At 40.6% G+C, this 16375-nt stretch overlaps 1 protein-coding gene across 2 annotated transcripts in view; it reads right to left on the bottom strand.

Annotated features, from left to right (window-relative positions):
- arhgap5 (Rho GTPase activating protein 5) overlaps positions 1-16375 on the bottom strand; it is a 46044-nt gene that overhangs the window by 10224 nt on the left and 19445 nt on the right. For both annotated transcript variants that reach the window (XM_054614074.1, XR_008531745.1), the window contains exon 4: positions 826-903. In XM_054614074.1, the coding sequence (XP_054470049.1) occupies positions 826-903 (78 nt within the window). Of the gene's footprint in view, positions 1-825; positions 904-16375 lie in introns of those variants that run through there.

The raw sequence follows: 16375 nt of genomic DNA, 5'->3' as shown, positions 1-16375 counted from the left end.
ATGGTGATTACTAGACAAGAGCTTTTTAATATACATTTCTTAATGGATTCATTCATTATCATCTTGTGCATTCAGACTGATTCATTACACTGAAAAGAAAGAGTTTCAATGGTGGTTTCTTTTGCACAAAATTCCTCAGTTGGGTGCTGGCGTAAAGCATTTTTAAAAGATGTATTTCTATAAGCTATAATTTAAAACGTAATTATTTACAGGTATGTGATCTTTATGTTCAGGTTATTCACAAGCTCTCGTCTATTTATTTGCACAGTAAAAACACACTTAGACTAACTACTATAACAACAGAGAAACTAGCAAATAATGTAATCAACAATCAAGGTGAGGCTAAAAATAACAGACCATCTCATCTCAGGCTCCACGTCTCATGAAAAGACTCGACGCCACCGACAGCGTGCTGCTGATTTCTGCCCGCCGTGACTTTATTTATTCTAACAGTGGGTTTGGCGGCTCACCAGCACCTCGTGTGCAGGTTCCACTGGTTCCACTGGTTCCACGGCACCATGTGTTTCTCTTTAAGCACTTCTGCTGCGTGGTCAGGTTTGGAAATCAAGTTGGTTTTTTTTTTTTTTACTCTCTGCGGGTTGAATTTATTGCACACATCACTCAAAGGCGCTACTCGATTGGTAACATGCTTTTTCCCCAACGGACTCCCGAGAACGTTCATGGGAAAATAATTTAGAAATGTGGAAAAATAACGAGGACCATCTGTGCTTTGAAACTCGGGTTACACGTGGGCTCCTTCTCCGGGGGTTTCTGGGTAGCTGAAGATGTATTTATGAGGGTGTGCAGGTGTTTTGGGGGCGTTACCTTGATCAAACTGTTTCTGGATGTTGTCCTGGTCCGTCTTGTTCCCACTGACGCGGTACAGACCTTCTGTCGTCAGACCTGCAGACACAAACACCACACGGCTTCAGTAACGGCGCTGACAGACTTCATTCACTTGTTAACCATTGTAACAAGAAGTGCTGAATTCAAACAGATGGACCAACAGGAGCAGCGTTGGAAGGTTTCATCTCATGTGGGGTTTTCTGGAACCCCACGCTGAGATTGTGTTTTGGATCCAGGCTGAAAACATTCACGCCATAAATTCCTCAAGTTTTTCAGGAGTTTCTCTTTCGATGTTTTAACAGCCTGTGAAACGGTACTCGCTGTTTATCGTGACTAATTTGAGCTTTTTCCTCGTTAAAATCTTCTGAATTTCTTGTTTCCATCATTTATGTGCACTATGTGATGATTAAACGAGTGTGGGACCAGGCCACCAGCTGATCCACATGCAGCAGGGATCAAAACATGAAAACATAAATGCTTTACTTTTCAAAAAAAGGACAGTGTGGTTGCCAGGCAACGACACGTCAACGTAACATTCACTGCATATTAGAAAAAAGGTAGAGAGCAAATATATAATAAGCTTGTAATGATCCGTGAGAGGAAAAGAATAGAGCAGAAAAAGAGAAAGTAGTGAAGTGAGTCGATAAAGCTGGAGGAGGAAAACCAGCAGCTATTGTGATTCAAATGATTTTACGATGTCAGTATCAAAGACACTCTTCCAATCTCCTTTTGATCATTTGAAGCCCTTTATCTGCCACTGCATTTCATCAAGTTCAATTTGAGGCCATCTCTGTCTCTCTTATTGCAATGTGACTAATTATATACATTTTAATTGATTCTTTTAAAAAAACGTAGGTGTCTTTTTTATATTGTGCTGTGTTTCTTTTATAGCTTGTCTTCCTTTTGATGGAATCTGAACTGATTTTGTCTGTAACCTTTTATGAATCAGTCCTAAGTATTTATAGTAATTTCTATATTTGTGGCAATATGTCTGGACTCTGGAGCTTGTTAATAAACATTGTATTTTTGACATTTATCACTATTTTGTGTCGGTTTCAGCTTTAAATTATTGAATTAAATATCCATATTATAATTATTTCCATAAGATGAGATACTCGCATAGAATCTGGTACCAAACATAATATAGCAGTTTCTCCAGCATGTGTGGTCAGATTTATTCATTATTCAACATGGAGAAGATGTGAAACAACACAAGCCGTTACTTATTTACAAGAGAGAGAAACGTCGACATGAAGCAGCCGGAGATTCATCTTGTTTAGATCATTAATATTCACAGAAAATCATACGACAACAGCAACAAGAAGTTACAGCAGATAAACGTTGAATAAACCGTTTAGATGTTCTGTGTCTGAGCCTTCAGCTGGTCTGAGAGCAGCATTTGTTAGTGTCTACGGCAGCCAGCTGGCACCTGACAGCTGATCTCAGACCAGCACATACGGAGACAGAGTGTCTTAATTAGAGCTATATGTGGCTGCAGGGATGCGCACACGCACACACACAGGTTGTGGTTCTGCTCTGTCGCTGCTGCAAGGTCATCCACACTGCAGTATGCATGCGTGTGTGTGTGTGTGTGTGTGTGTGTGTGTGTGTGTGTGTGTGTGTGTGTGTGTGTGTGTGTGTGTGTGTGTGTGTGTGTGTCTGCAGAGGCAGTTAAGCAGAGACAGTATTATGTAAATTCAGCTTTAATGGATTCAAGTAAATCGTGTCAAGTGTGGGAGTGTGTGTGTGTTCATCGGTAACTGTGTGTTTATCTGTGCATATTTGTGTCTTTGTGTGCGCTTTTTTTTGTGTGTGTGTGTGTGTGTGTGTGTGTGTGTGTGTGTGTGTGTGTGTGTGTGTGTGTGTGTGTGTGTGTGTGTGTGTGTGTGTCAGAACCCTTCAGCTGAGCTCTTAAGTTAGGAAAGCAGCGTTTCTGTTAAATCAGCTCGGTCAAATAAGCAAACTCACTCGACCCAGTTTGCAGAGACTCAGTGGGAGGAAAGCCTGGAACATGTGCTGCTGCTCTACATTCAGTATGTTTAGATTACTATATTTGTGAGGACTGACTTTCAACCCAAAAGCTTCGACTTTCAGCCCAATGACATTGGAGCAAATCCTTGTTCAAATGTCAGAATCATGTGAAGCCTTATTTTCACATTCATAAGACTTGACTTCATAAGATCCGTTTCCTCACAATAACAAAGAGATTCATTCCTCACAGCAAACTGAACATCAAGACGTCGACCACAAACCACAAAAAGCATCAAAACAGGCACAAAGTGAAATAGTAGCAGGACAGTTTTTTTTGCCAATGCCTTTATTAAACAACACTATTTTCAAAAGCAGATAGCTTTGGTTTCTGAATCGCAGAGTTGCATTCAAACCAGACGGCAGCCTCGGTTCTGCCGAGTGAAGCCGATGCTTCCTGTGTTAAAGCTGCATTCTCTCTCCTGTCCACCAGGGGGCGACTCCTCTGGTTGTATAGAAGTCTATGAGAAAATGACTCTACTTCTCTCTTGATTTATTCCCTCAGTAAACATTGTAAACATGAGTTTATGGTCTCAATCTCTAGTTTCAAGTCTTCTTCAATACAGCATGATGTTCATTTAGTAAATGATGCTCCATTTAGAGTGAAACAGACCATAAAGCAGGGGATGCTTTAGGGCGGGGCTACACACTGATTGACAGGTCCACACCAGAGACGTATACGGCGTCTCTAAGTGTAAAAATGCTGACTCATGTCTGGGTTTTAGGATTAAAACACACCTCTCCAGAGTCAAACATTCCTGTACCAGCAAAGAGGAGCGCTAACGTGATTGAACGATTCACATTTGCACACACAAAAAAAAAAAAACAGGCAACCAGCAGAACTACGCCGCCTGATGGATGAAGAGTTTGTTATCTATAAATGATTGCCTTTCTGTTGTGGCTGTATGTTTATTTTATGAAACCTTGAAAGGTATATGTAGTAGCCTTTTAAATTATGAAGTGTATCAGGCACAGAAGGTCACATGAAAACCACTGCAGATCTCCTCCGATATGTCCGGTTTTACTTGAATGTGTTTGTAGGAGAAACAGAGGTGACTTCTGTGTACTTGACAGTAAAGTGCATCTAATATGATGTATTCTGATGCATTAAACTCAGATAACTATTGCAAATATATCCCATTTTCTAGTAAAACTCCTACTTCTTGGAAAATATCACGTTTCCAGTGGTGTATACTCTGACGAGGTCATAACAAATGTATATTTCTACCTGTTTTAATATTTACATTCCTTTTTTAAAGCTATAAATTGACCTGTTTCATTGAGAAATACATCACTTTAAGAAAGTAAAGTTCCTTTTATTGTAAAAACATAAACATGATCTATAAGAATCAGCTGATTACGATCAGTAAACAAACCATTTGTGTGTATTTACATTTATTTTTCATTCTTAACCCTTAATCCTCTTTCCTGTGGTGTTCATGAACCGTTACTACACACAGGCAGTTCGTTAGAAATATTTTACCACATGCCCTGAACGCAGCATCGCTCCTTCAATTCTGACCTTAAAATGACCCGACCAACGCCCCACCCGTGACAAAATGTCACCACCCTGAACATCCCTCCGTCCTTGTGAGGACATTTGAGTCTCAACAGGATGCGCACACACACACACGACCTGAGGGGAAGGAAGCTCACAGAGGACTTCATGTTTGCATGTTGAGATCTGATAAGACTCGTCCTGCTGCGATATGATCCAATATCCTGGTACACACACCACACACACACACACACACACACACACACACACACACACACACACACACACACACACACACACACACACACACACACACACACACACACACACACACACACACACACACACACACACACACACACACACACACACACACACACACACACACACACACACACGTCTTATCTCACTACCTCTCCATCTACCTGTCTGTCTGTCTTTCCTGTCTTTCTCTCTGCCCATTGGCCAGTTATTTTATTGCCGTGACAACCATCTGTTGTGGGCGTGGTCAGGAAGTCGGTTCAATAAGCAAGTCAATCATCATCTATTTTTAACTCTTGTTTCACCAGTGTGTGTGTGTGTGTGTGTGTGTGTGTGTGTGTGTGTGTGTGTGTGTGTGTGTGTGTGTTTTCTCGGTCAACACTGACACTGATGGATTACACAACTCTTCATTCTGAGGCCCGTTTGATAAGTCATTTTAAACTCTACCTGCAGATTAAAGCACCATGAACTTTACAAAACACAAACACAATCACAATGATTTAGACTATTTTGTCAAACATTGTGATCGGTTTATTAATCACAATTACGTTTATTTTCCTAAGTGATAAAAATGAATAAAATAATTTTCTGTCTGCAGCGAAAACAAGATTAAATGTTCCAAAAAGCTGTTGTTCAATAATTGAAAAAAAAAGGTAAAGTCTTGACTGGTTTCTATAAAAATAAATAACTGTTCAACACATACAGAGAGTGATTGTTGTGATAACTCGCCCTGAGGAAACGATCCAAACACACTCTGTAAAAACAGAGGGAGCTTGAAATCCATACTGTGTTATGTCAAACCAACATCTGTGTTACTGTGTACGCTGACCTTTGACCTGAGCAGTTAGATAATGACTCATCAGACTGAGGCGTTTACTGGTCTTTATAAATAGACGAACTGGGGACGAAACGTCCGACTGTTCCAACATGTGACTCCCACTAAGGTAATGAGTTTCAGGTGTTGACACGACGGCCTCGAAGGTGCCGAGATAATCAGATTAAAGATTAAAGATAAAGTAGCTGAACATGTAAACACGGACTTTGTGTTGTGAAGAGTTAACAACGCTCCACAAAGAGGAAACCATTTACTACAAGGTTCAAACACCTTTATATTACCTAGATTATGGGATCTAAAAAAAGTTATTGGCATTAAACCAAGACTCAGGCACAGATATTGAACATTTACAAACAATACCCAGTTAAAGCTTCATGTGTTAGAGCTGCATTCTCTCTGCTGTCCACCAGGGGGCGACTCCTCTGGTTGTATAGAAGTCTATGAGAAAATGACTCTACTTCTCTCTTGATTTATTCCCTCAGTAAACATTGTAAACATGAGTTTATGGTCTCAATCTCTAGTTTCAAGTCTTCTTCAATACAGCATGATGTTCATTTAGTAAATGATGCTCCATTTAGAGTCAAACAGACCATAAAGCAGGGGATGCTTTAGGGCGGGGCTACACACTGATTGACAGGTCTCTATCATAGTGTTGTCAGGACAAAAAGCCAAACTCAAAGCTTCAAAGCGTAAATCCACGAACCAATGGGTGAGGTCACAATGTTTCGCCTCTGGTTCTAAATAAACCTGAGGGTAAAGATGTGTTATCTACCTGTACAGGTGGCAACAGTTCTGTTTTTGTTGCTACTGGTGTTAGCTTGTTTAGCCTAAACCAACCGAAAGAGAAACAAAGTAAACAGGATCTTCTGGTTTCCACTTCACATCAGCAGATCCCAGCCCGCATGCTCCAGTTTCTCAAATCCAGGACATTAAGGTCTTATCCCAGCGCTCATTAAAACAATGTGGGCTGACTTGCTAACATGCAGCGACTCCTTTAAGGAAGATGAATGTGTAGGTGAGAGCTCTGTTCTTTGTTTTCCCCAGAGGGCAACCAAAAACACAACTTTTCCCACAATCCTCGGAGTGAGAAACGAGCTGAGCTTTCTGGTCTGGAAGTCATTCTGCTGCCGATACTCTCCTCTAGAGAGAGAGAGAGAGAGAGAGAGAGAGAGAGAGAGAGAGAGAGAGAGAGAGAGAGAGAGAGAGAGAGAGAGAGAGAGAGAGAGAGAGAGAGAGAGAGAGAGAGCACTTTCTTTGTGTTTTTTCTCACACACAGTTGTGGTCTGGTGGAGTCATCATTTTCTCCGTTGGTGTGTTAATTTAATGACCGACCCTCCACACAAGCATGGGTCAATATAAATCAATACAAAGGCTGCAAGGAGAGAGAGTGTGTGTGTGTGTGTGTGTGTGTGTGTGTGTGTGTGTGTGTCCATCCATCCACACACACACACACACACACACACACACACACACACACACACACACACACACACACACACACACAACACACACACACACACACACACACACACACACACACACACACACACACACACACACACACAGCTGCAGTCTACTTTCAGTCTGAGATCTTTACAATAGGAGAATAACACTTCCATCGAACGTACACTCTCTCTTTGTGTCTGACTCTTCACATAACTCTGAAACTAAAATCTGAGCTACAGAGGACGTTTCAGCAGATTACAACTCTTAAAAAAGGTGCAAAATGTGAAAGATCATGACAGAATGTCAGTTTAAAACATTAAACAAATGAACTAACATGATGAACAGAATGTGAAGAGGATACAGTGTTGAGTTAGGTTGCAGTGATATCTACTGAAATAAGCATGCTAACCAGCTAGCTCAGGCCTGTTCTGTCTTGTAATACCACGTGTAACCTGGAGTGGTGATAGTGCATCCCCTGCTTTATGGTCTGTTTGACTCTAAATGGAGCATCATTTACTAAATGAACATCATGCTGTATTGAAGAAGACTTGAAACTAGAGATTGAGACCATAAACTCATGTTTACAATGTTTACTGAGGGAATAAATCAAGAGAGAAGTAGAGTCATTTTCTCATAGACTTCTATACAACCAGAGGAGTCGCCCCCTGGTGGACAGCAGAGAGAATGCAGCTTTAACACATGAAGCAGTGACTTCACTTTAAATAACTGGAGTTTGCCGCCTGGTTTGGACCCAGCAGTAAAGATGAAATGACCCGTTTCTCTGGAACATGTGGAAATCACACATTTACCCTTCAAAGACTTTAAGACCACCAGTGGAAATATCAAGCAGCCCCTCAGGACCTCAGAGACGAGGTTGGAAGATCAACTGAAAGGGTGACTCCTCCCCCGAGGGTCCACATCAACATCAGTGTTCTGGTCATGAGGAGTATGTGTGTGTATGACATAACATTTAAATATTGTGCGTTGCAGACAATCTGTATTAATATCAGACAGCTAAAAGTTAAAAAAAACAAACTAAACTTTTAACAATGACAGCAGTGAAGAAGTCACAACATTAAACACACCAAGCTTCCAACACACACACACTGACCTGTGTGTGTGTGTGTGTGCGTGTTGACAGTAGGACAGATGTCCAGCTTTCAGGAAGCGACAGGAGCAGCCGACAACACGCCCACACTGTTGCACGCACGCACACACACACACACACACACACGCACACACACACACATCTAATGTAACACAGACAGATGGGCCGGTTTTATAAATAGAATCGTCAAACTACAGCTCTATTTACACACTTACACACACACTTTTTAATTTCACAATTATTTTTTCCTGATTATTCATCCTCCAGCAGAATGTGATGAATGCTAATGAGGCCTCATTAACTATATTTCAACACAAACACAGAAACTAAAAACAAACTTTTTGTGTGTAGTTGTCCAGATGTGTCGCTCTGAGCGGATTGGAGGTGAGAAAGCAGACAAATGAGTATTGAAAACTTTTCAGATTTACCAATTATGGACGCTCTTTTCCCTCCAAATGTACATATACAATATGGTATTTTTCTATTTAAAATGTTTTAGCAGACAGACATAAAAATATGACTTTATCTGCGTAGAAACATGGCGGAATATTCCTTTAAAGTTTGGTGTGATGACGAGAAGATCAATAAAAAACAGTTTTACTAAATGCACAAACATCTGCTACAACTGTGAACTGACTGCATTAATGCCAGCATTAGTAAGTCAGATCTCTTATAAACACAAAACTGAACACAAACACACTCTGAAAGCATTTTATTTTTGGTAAGGCCAAGTGACGACACAGCGGAGAAGAGGATGGAGAGAGCAGATAACTGATGAGATGGAGAGGAAAGAGGAGAGAAGGAATGAGGAGAGAGCTTAACGGGAGACTGATGAGAGGGATGAAGAGGAGGAACTCACAGAGAGAAGATGAAAAGAAAGAAGGGAAGATGAAAAAGAAAAGGGATTAAAGAGACAAAGGAGAGGAGAGAGAGAGGGAGTCAGCACCTCGTGTTGTACAACATGGCCGACTAAACGCTCTCCTGAGACCTTCATCAAAGCCTCTGCATCATCAGAAACACACACAGCTACTGCTGCTCAGTGTGTGTGTGTGTGTGTGTGTGTGTGTGTGTGTGTGTGTGTGTGTGTGTGTGTGTGTGTGTGTGTGTGTGTGTGTGTGTGTGTGTGCTAAGCCTGCAGCAAGGTGCCGGCTGAGGTCAGTGGTTCTGAGAAGGGCGACAGACTGACACGTCTGTAACAGCAGGACTTCAGAAATCCTCTCAACACTTTTCCATTTGCAGCTTCGACCCGGCTGTTAAAGGACTATTCACCTCTTCTTTTCCTTTTTTTGTGCATTCTACATTCTTTTTAAAACCAGGATTCTCTGCTCTCAGTCTCATGTGGACCAGGAAGTCGTCCTTCACTGTGCCTAAAAAGCTGACAGTCACATTTCTTGAATTCAACCAATTATGGGAGTTTCTGCGGTTATGTAACCCAATTACAAACGATGCCAGCTGTAGCCACAAGCCATACACATTGTTTATCTCTAACGTGTGAAACTAAATAAGCACATGAATCCCAAAAGCCAGAAACACTCACCAGAAAATCTGTAAATGAGCGGAAACAAAAAGCGAAAAACAAAATAAAAAGGACAGAATCTCACTTTGCTGCTGTTCCTAAAATATGAACCAATCACTCAAATAATTCAAAATGACGCTGACCGAAAAGAACTGCAGTCGCAGCTGAAAACGGTGACATTTCACTCCTGACTGGCTCAGACGGAGATGACAACACCAGTGAGCCGGGACATTCTTACTGCTGCCTTGTTAACGGAGTTTATTTTGTAACTCAATTTCAGCTGAATGTCAAAAAAAAAGTATCAACTTGAGGGCGGATCTTCCCTTTTATTTTACTTATTTAAAAACAGACTCAAGTCACTGGACTGAACATGTTAAAGATTCTCAAAACTTCAGTTATATAAACTTTTATTGAATACATTTAACTGGCGTTTATGTGACAAAAAAACGCCCTAAACGTTACAGCAACCTAAAACCAGTAATCCTAGTAATAATTTACTTATTTTACTAAGTTATTCATGTGTTTTCAAGTTGTTTCAAGTATTGAAACTATTCAAAATACTTCCTCAGGAGTCACTATTAAAGTTAAATGAAACACATCTCTTTTAATAGTCAATATATTGCACCAAAGTTCGGTTTAGGAAACATGGCAGTTATGTTGGAGTCTAGATAAAAGCTGTAATTTATACCAAAGCTAAAGGAAATACTTATCTCTGATTGGCCGTTGGGTCCTCAAACATACCTCCAGGTCAAAGATGTGATAATTACAGTTTAAGAGATGAGCATGAAATGGATTATAACCAAAGTAACACTAACTTCACATCATGTTCATCATGTTTTTGCTGACGTAAAACGAGAGGTTGACCTCGCAGATTTTTAATTGATGCAACGTTTTGACCGACTCGATCTAATTCAGGAAAAATAAATACTGTTTCAAATAAAGTTTTTATTACTTTATCTGCAAGAAGCTGCAACAGTAGAGATGAATATCTTGAAAACTTCGCAAATAACTATTTGCAATAAGAAGAAACCACTCGAGCAAAGTGAGGAAATACATTTGTTTTCTGTAACTCTCTTAAGATTGTCTGAGCCAAGATGATCAGTTCTGTCTCTGTTAAATGGCCAGTGATGTAATCCAAGGTGCCCCAATTAAATAGAGTTGGCAGAGAGGAGGACACTCTGATTTATCTCACGCTCCACTTCACACATTATCTCCTTATTGCTCACATTGAGGTCCACACAAGCAGACGTGGTCACTCTCTCTCTCTCTCTCGCTTGATTTTCACTCACATGTTCGCTGGCGGCGAGGCAGAAAACATGCAGGAGATATATATAAAGAGAGAGAAGGGCAACATAAGGGCTTTTCAAGGCAAACTAATGGACGACTGGACTGCTCAAACACAGCCACGGGACACACTCTGCCCACACACACACACACACACACACACACACACACACACATTTACACACAAGCCCCATTAGACCAGATGACTGCCTCGGAGCCAGGTGGCATCGCACTAGCCTCTATCTCGCCCTCTTTCTCTGCACACAATCTGCCTCTAGGACACACACACACACACACACACACACACACACACACACACGTTCATCTTAACACCACACACACGCTGCATCCCTGATGTCGCCGCCGGCCCGGCTCAAACTGGCCTCGTCTGTCCTCCATAATACTCTGCTGCACAAACGCCCGCTGGAGGCCATAACCGATCGCCCTAATCTAATCCTCACACTGGCCCCCTCGCTTTAAGAATCAGAGAGAGAGAGAGAGAGAGAGAGAGAGAGAGAGAGAGAGAGAGAGAGAGAGAGAGAGAGAGAGAGAGAGAGAGAGAGAGACTTTATCCACAGCACACCAGCTAGAGTTGTTTTTCAGAAGGATCTGTCCACACTGAAGTAAAGGAAAACTCTCTTCATTCATCAAAACAAAGAAAATGTTCATCACAGCGACGCGTGGTGCAAAAGTCAAAATGCATACTAGAAAATAGATAAGTTTACGTAAGAAAATGTTCATCGCAGCTGACGTGTGTTGAGGAGCACATAGCATTAAATACGGTGCAAAAGTCAAAATGCATTCTATAGAATGGTAACATTTACAAAAGAAAATGTAAAAAAATACATGAAAAGTGTCACGTTTTAAGGTGGAAGAGCTGCACAGTTTGTACAAGATTGTGCTAATCTATTTTAAAGATGGATGTGCAGTAGTGCGTAGTATAAAGTATAAAGTTTGAGAATATGTGCATGTGTAAAGATAGTTAATGAAACACATGATGTCATAGCAGATTCATAGTAAACACAGCTCCAATGGACAACTATCACAATGAGTACAAAACTCCCAAAAAACTAAATTTAGTTTCCAAAAAATAATAGAACGACAGCGATTCTTCACTGAGAAGCTGGAACAAGCAAATTTTTGGCAATTTTTGTTGTAATTATCTTTAAAAACAATAACATTTTGGAAAGCAAATGCAGATCAATTATCCGTGGATTGACTTCTTGATGATTTGAATAAATGCTTCATCTCTAAATGACCTCTATGATTTAGCTGCATATCTTTTTTGTTTCTGTTGTCACACAACTGAACGCGTTTAAAACAAAGAGGTGATGGAAACTATCGCTGCTACACCGAGATATCGAAGTGGATCTTTTATGATCATAAGCTCCTCACGGTTTCTCAGAAAGCTCATTCATCCAGAACACTATAAAATAGCTCATATTCGGTTGAGATAAAACAGCAGCTCAGTGTGAACAGAAAGTCAAAACAAAGAGACATAGAGCCGACTTATCGTGGACGCAGTCACAAAGAGAAGGTCATGGTTATGATACTGCTGGAAAAACACTTGATTAACTGAAGTACAAAGGAAGCATCGCGGTTTAGGTTGGACTCTCTGGAGGTGATCAAAACAAACACACCAAAAGAAAAGACAGAGCACACACACACACACACACACACACACACACACACACACACACACACACACACACACACACACACACACACACACACACACACACACACACACACACACACACACACACACACACACACTCTTGGTGTCGGAGTCGGTGACCAGGAAATTCAAAAGGAAGAGATTAAAGACTAGGCTGGGGATCAGGATGTAATGCAGAAAATGTGTGAGTAATGTGTGTGTAATGTGTGTGTGATGTGTGTGTGTGTGTGTGTGTGTGTGTGTGTGTGTAAAAACTATGAGTGTGCTTCAATTGTGAATGCATAATCAAGTAGAGCAAAATGAAAAGAAATGTGGATTAAAAACTATGAGTGTGCTTCAATTTTGAAGGAAAAACATAATCAAGTAGAGACACACAAGAATACAGTTACACACACACACACACACACACACACAGTTATGTGTCAAAGCCCTGACATCCTCTGTAACCGCTAGCAACAAACCAGAGGCAGCCTCACCTCCTTGAGACCACACGTACCACAAATACACACGACACACACACACCACATATACATCCGATCACACACACACCACAAATACATCCGATCACACACACACACCACAAATACATCCGATCACACACACACACCACAAATACATCCGATCACACACACACACACCACAAATACATCCGATCACACACACACACCACAAATACATCCGATCACACACACACCACAAATACATCCGATCACACACACACACACCACAAATACATCCGATCACACACACACCCACACCACACACCACAAATACATCCGATCACACACACACACACCACAAATACATCCGATCACACACACACACCCGATCTCACACACACACCACAAATACATCCGATCACACACACACACACATCCGATCTCACACACACACCACAAATACATCCGATCACACACACACACACACACACACACACACACACACACACACACACACACACACACACACACACACACACACACACACACACACACACACACACACACACACACACACACACACACACACACACACACACACACACACACACACACACACACACACACGAGAATCAGCCGGTGACTCATAGATAGCTGTGAGGAAACGTGGCTACAGGTGTGACTCAGCTTCACTTACTGCATCACTGCTGTTAGAAACAAGGGTCAAAGGTCACAGTTAATCAGCAGTGTAGAAAACACCTGCTGGGGCTGAAGGAGATTCACCTGTGACTCTGAGGTTAATCTTTAAAATGTTGTGTTCAGTGACCTCCTGGTTTGGCGGAGAAATGAAACACAAAGGAAGAATTTCATTGTTTTTAACTGCTCACAATAAAAGCTTTTGACTTTGAGTTTTTTACTTTAATGCATTTAAGACTGTAAACATGTAACGAGCAGAAAAATTGACAGGTTTCCGTCTTTGGTAGGAAAACAAACGAAAAATGAGGAGTAACTTCTTGTAAGACACCTTACGAGCAGTTGTATAAGGAAGTATTTGTTCATTCTCAGTGTGTAGCCCCGCCCTAAAGCATCCCCTGCTTTATGGTCTGTTTGACTCTAAATGGAGCATCATTTACTAAATGAACATCATGCTGTATTGAAGAAGACTTGAAACTAGAGATTGAGACCATAAACTCATGTTTACAATGTTTACTGAGGGAATAAATCAAGAGAGAAGTAGAGTCATTTTCTCATAGACTTCTATACAACCAGAGGAGTCGCCCCCTGGTGGTCAGGAGATAGAATGCAGCTTTAAGATATTCGAAAGCAGCAACCAATTTTTTTCCTTTTTTTATTATGAATTCTTTCAGGAAAAACACATGACAGGTGATATTTCCTTACATGGAGAAATGGGGGCGTGGCTATGTGACAACTGGTTGCTGTATGTGTGTCATAAATCCGACAATTTTGCAAGCAAGCTTATTTCCTGTGCAACATTTAAACCACATATTTGTGAATTACGCAAGATTTTTTTCTTCCCAGACAGACAGTCACACCAGGAGGCCACAGACCAGTCAACACCAGTCCCATCGGGCTGCTGGGAGCACTGGCCACTCGGACCATTGAACAGGAAGTTTCCATTGGACATGACGTCAGTGCAGCTGCCAGCAGGAAAACAACACACACACGATCAGAAAACACACACACACCACACACACACACACACACACACACACACAATCAATTCCCAACTTGAACTCTCACTTTGGCTGATTTCTGCTCCGGAGCACAGAGAGCTGCAGGCAGAGATATAATATATGGAAACAGAGAGAATGATTGACAGGGGAAGGTAGACGTAGTATATTAAGATTACTTCTTATCTCCTGTCAGATGTGTTTTAATACCTCTTATCTCATTCTGAGCGCGCTCTGTCCGACCTCAGGGTCCACTGAATGGCTACATCCTTCAAGTACGCACTCAGAAACCTATGAATTATTTTTATAAAATCTAATTTCACTCCAGTGAAAATCCCCCTATTCATTCTATCAAAGTCGGGAGTGGTGATCTGACTTCAAAGCGGGCTGAAAATAGCCAATAATCAGCTTTGTGTGAAGCCTGCTTGACATGGCTGCTGAATAATTCTCCAGCAGAGCTCAGCGTGACAGTTAGAACCCAGTCCGCTGGGGTTCCCCTGGTTCTTTATTCCACCAGAGCCAAACCAGCAGGACACCAGCAGCAACTGGCACCGTTCTAACAGAGTGAGCAAAACACAGCACGAGAAGTGATCTATATTCAGACTGAAAGAGACGTGTGTTACGAGCACCGACCATTACAACTAAAAGAAGTCTGTTTTTAAATATATATATCAGAGAACATAATCCCTCAATGAAATATCACTAAGTGGAACAAGAATGGACATTTTCTTATTACATAAAAAAAGAAAAACGGAGGTAAATTGTGTCATACATTGATCAACAAAGGTGATCTGTATACTATGTCACTAAATGTGTATTAATATGTTTTGTTTCAGCTATATGTTCTTTGCTATTTAACGCTCTGAAACCTAAAATCCCACCAGCAGAATTAAAAGCATGTTTACTTGCGTGTAAACTACAATGTTAATCACAGCCAGAAGATGTAAAAAACATCATTACCATCAGATTTCCATCTTTCTGACGGTCTTTGAACATATCAAGTGTGACCAACGCTTCAATCAGGGAAAAAAATGCCAAAACTAACCTCAAAAATTGTAATTTTTCATCAAAACATTTTATTCGACACGTCTCATTAAAATGTTGACCCCAAATAAACCGTTTGCTTTAACCAAGTTCTGTAAAAAACATTAAATTCTGAGCTTTTAAGCGCAAATAGGAAGCCATGATTGATTCTCCTGAGACCAACAGTGGAGGCTGTAAAAATGTAAATAGTTCAATATATATGGAACCTTAATTTGTTTTTCCAACAATGGTAACACTTGGAAAAATGTTGGCTGTAGAGATTTTGTTTTCCAATCTTTGTAAAATAAATTATCATATTATTATTTGTTTTATGATTCATGGCATTGTATCTGTGTTATACTGCACAAAATACATTTTGGAGTTCTCTTTTCTTCTAGCCATGTTTGTTCTGTTTCCATAGAGGTGGAGGACTTTTATATTGCAGTTAAAAAATAGAATACAAAAAAGCAAAAAAAACACTCATTAAAATGTGTTTATTGAAAAGACGAAAGAAAATATTAGTAAAAAATGTCTATACTAAAATTGATTGGACCTTTTATTTATAAATCCATCTCAATCTGTCTTTTTAGTATTTAATGGCAGAACAATATCTCTAAAGTAAAACCCTCTCTCTGTTCTATGTGTTTAATTCTGTTATCAGGGGTTTTCATTAGGAAGTTAAAAAACTAAAATGATAAGCTTACAGAAAAGTGCATTGGTT

Source organism: Anoplopoma fimbria, chromosome 15 (genome assembly GCF_027596085.1).
Source record: "Anoplopoma fimbria isolate UVic2021 breed Golden Eagle Sablefish chromosome 15, Afim_UVic_2022, whole genome shotgun sequence".
NCBI classification, from domain to species: Eukaryota; Metazoa; Chordata; class Actinopteri; order Perciformes; family Anoplopomatidae; genus Anoplopoma; species Anoplopoma fimbria.
This window is presented reverse-complemented; position numbering and strand designations above follow the sequence as displayed.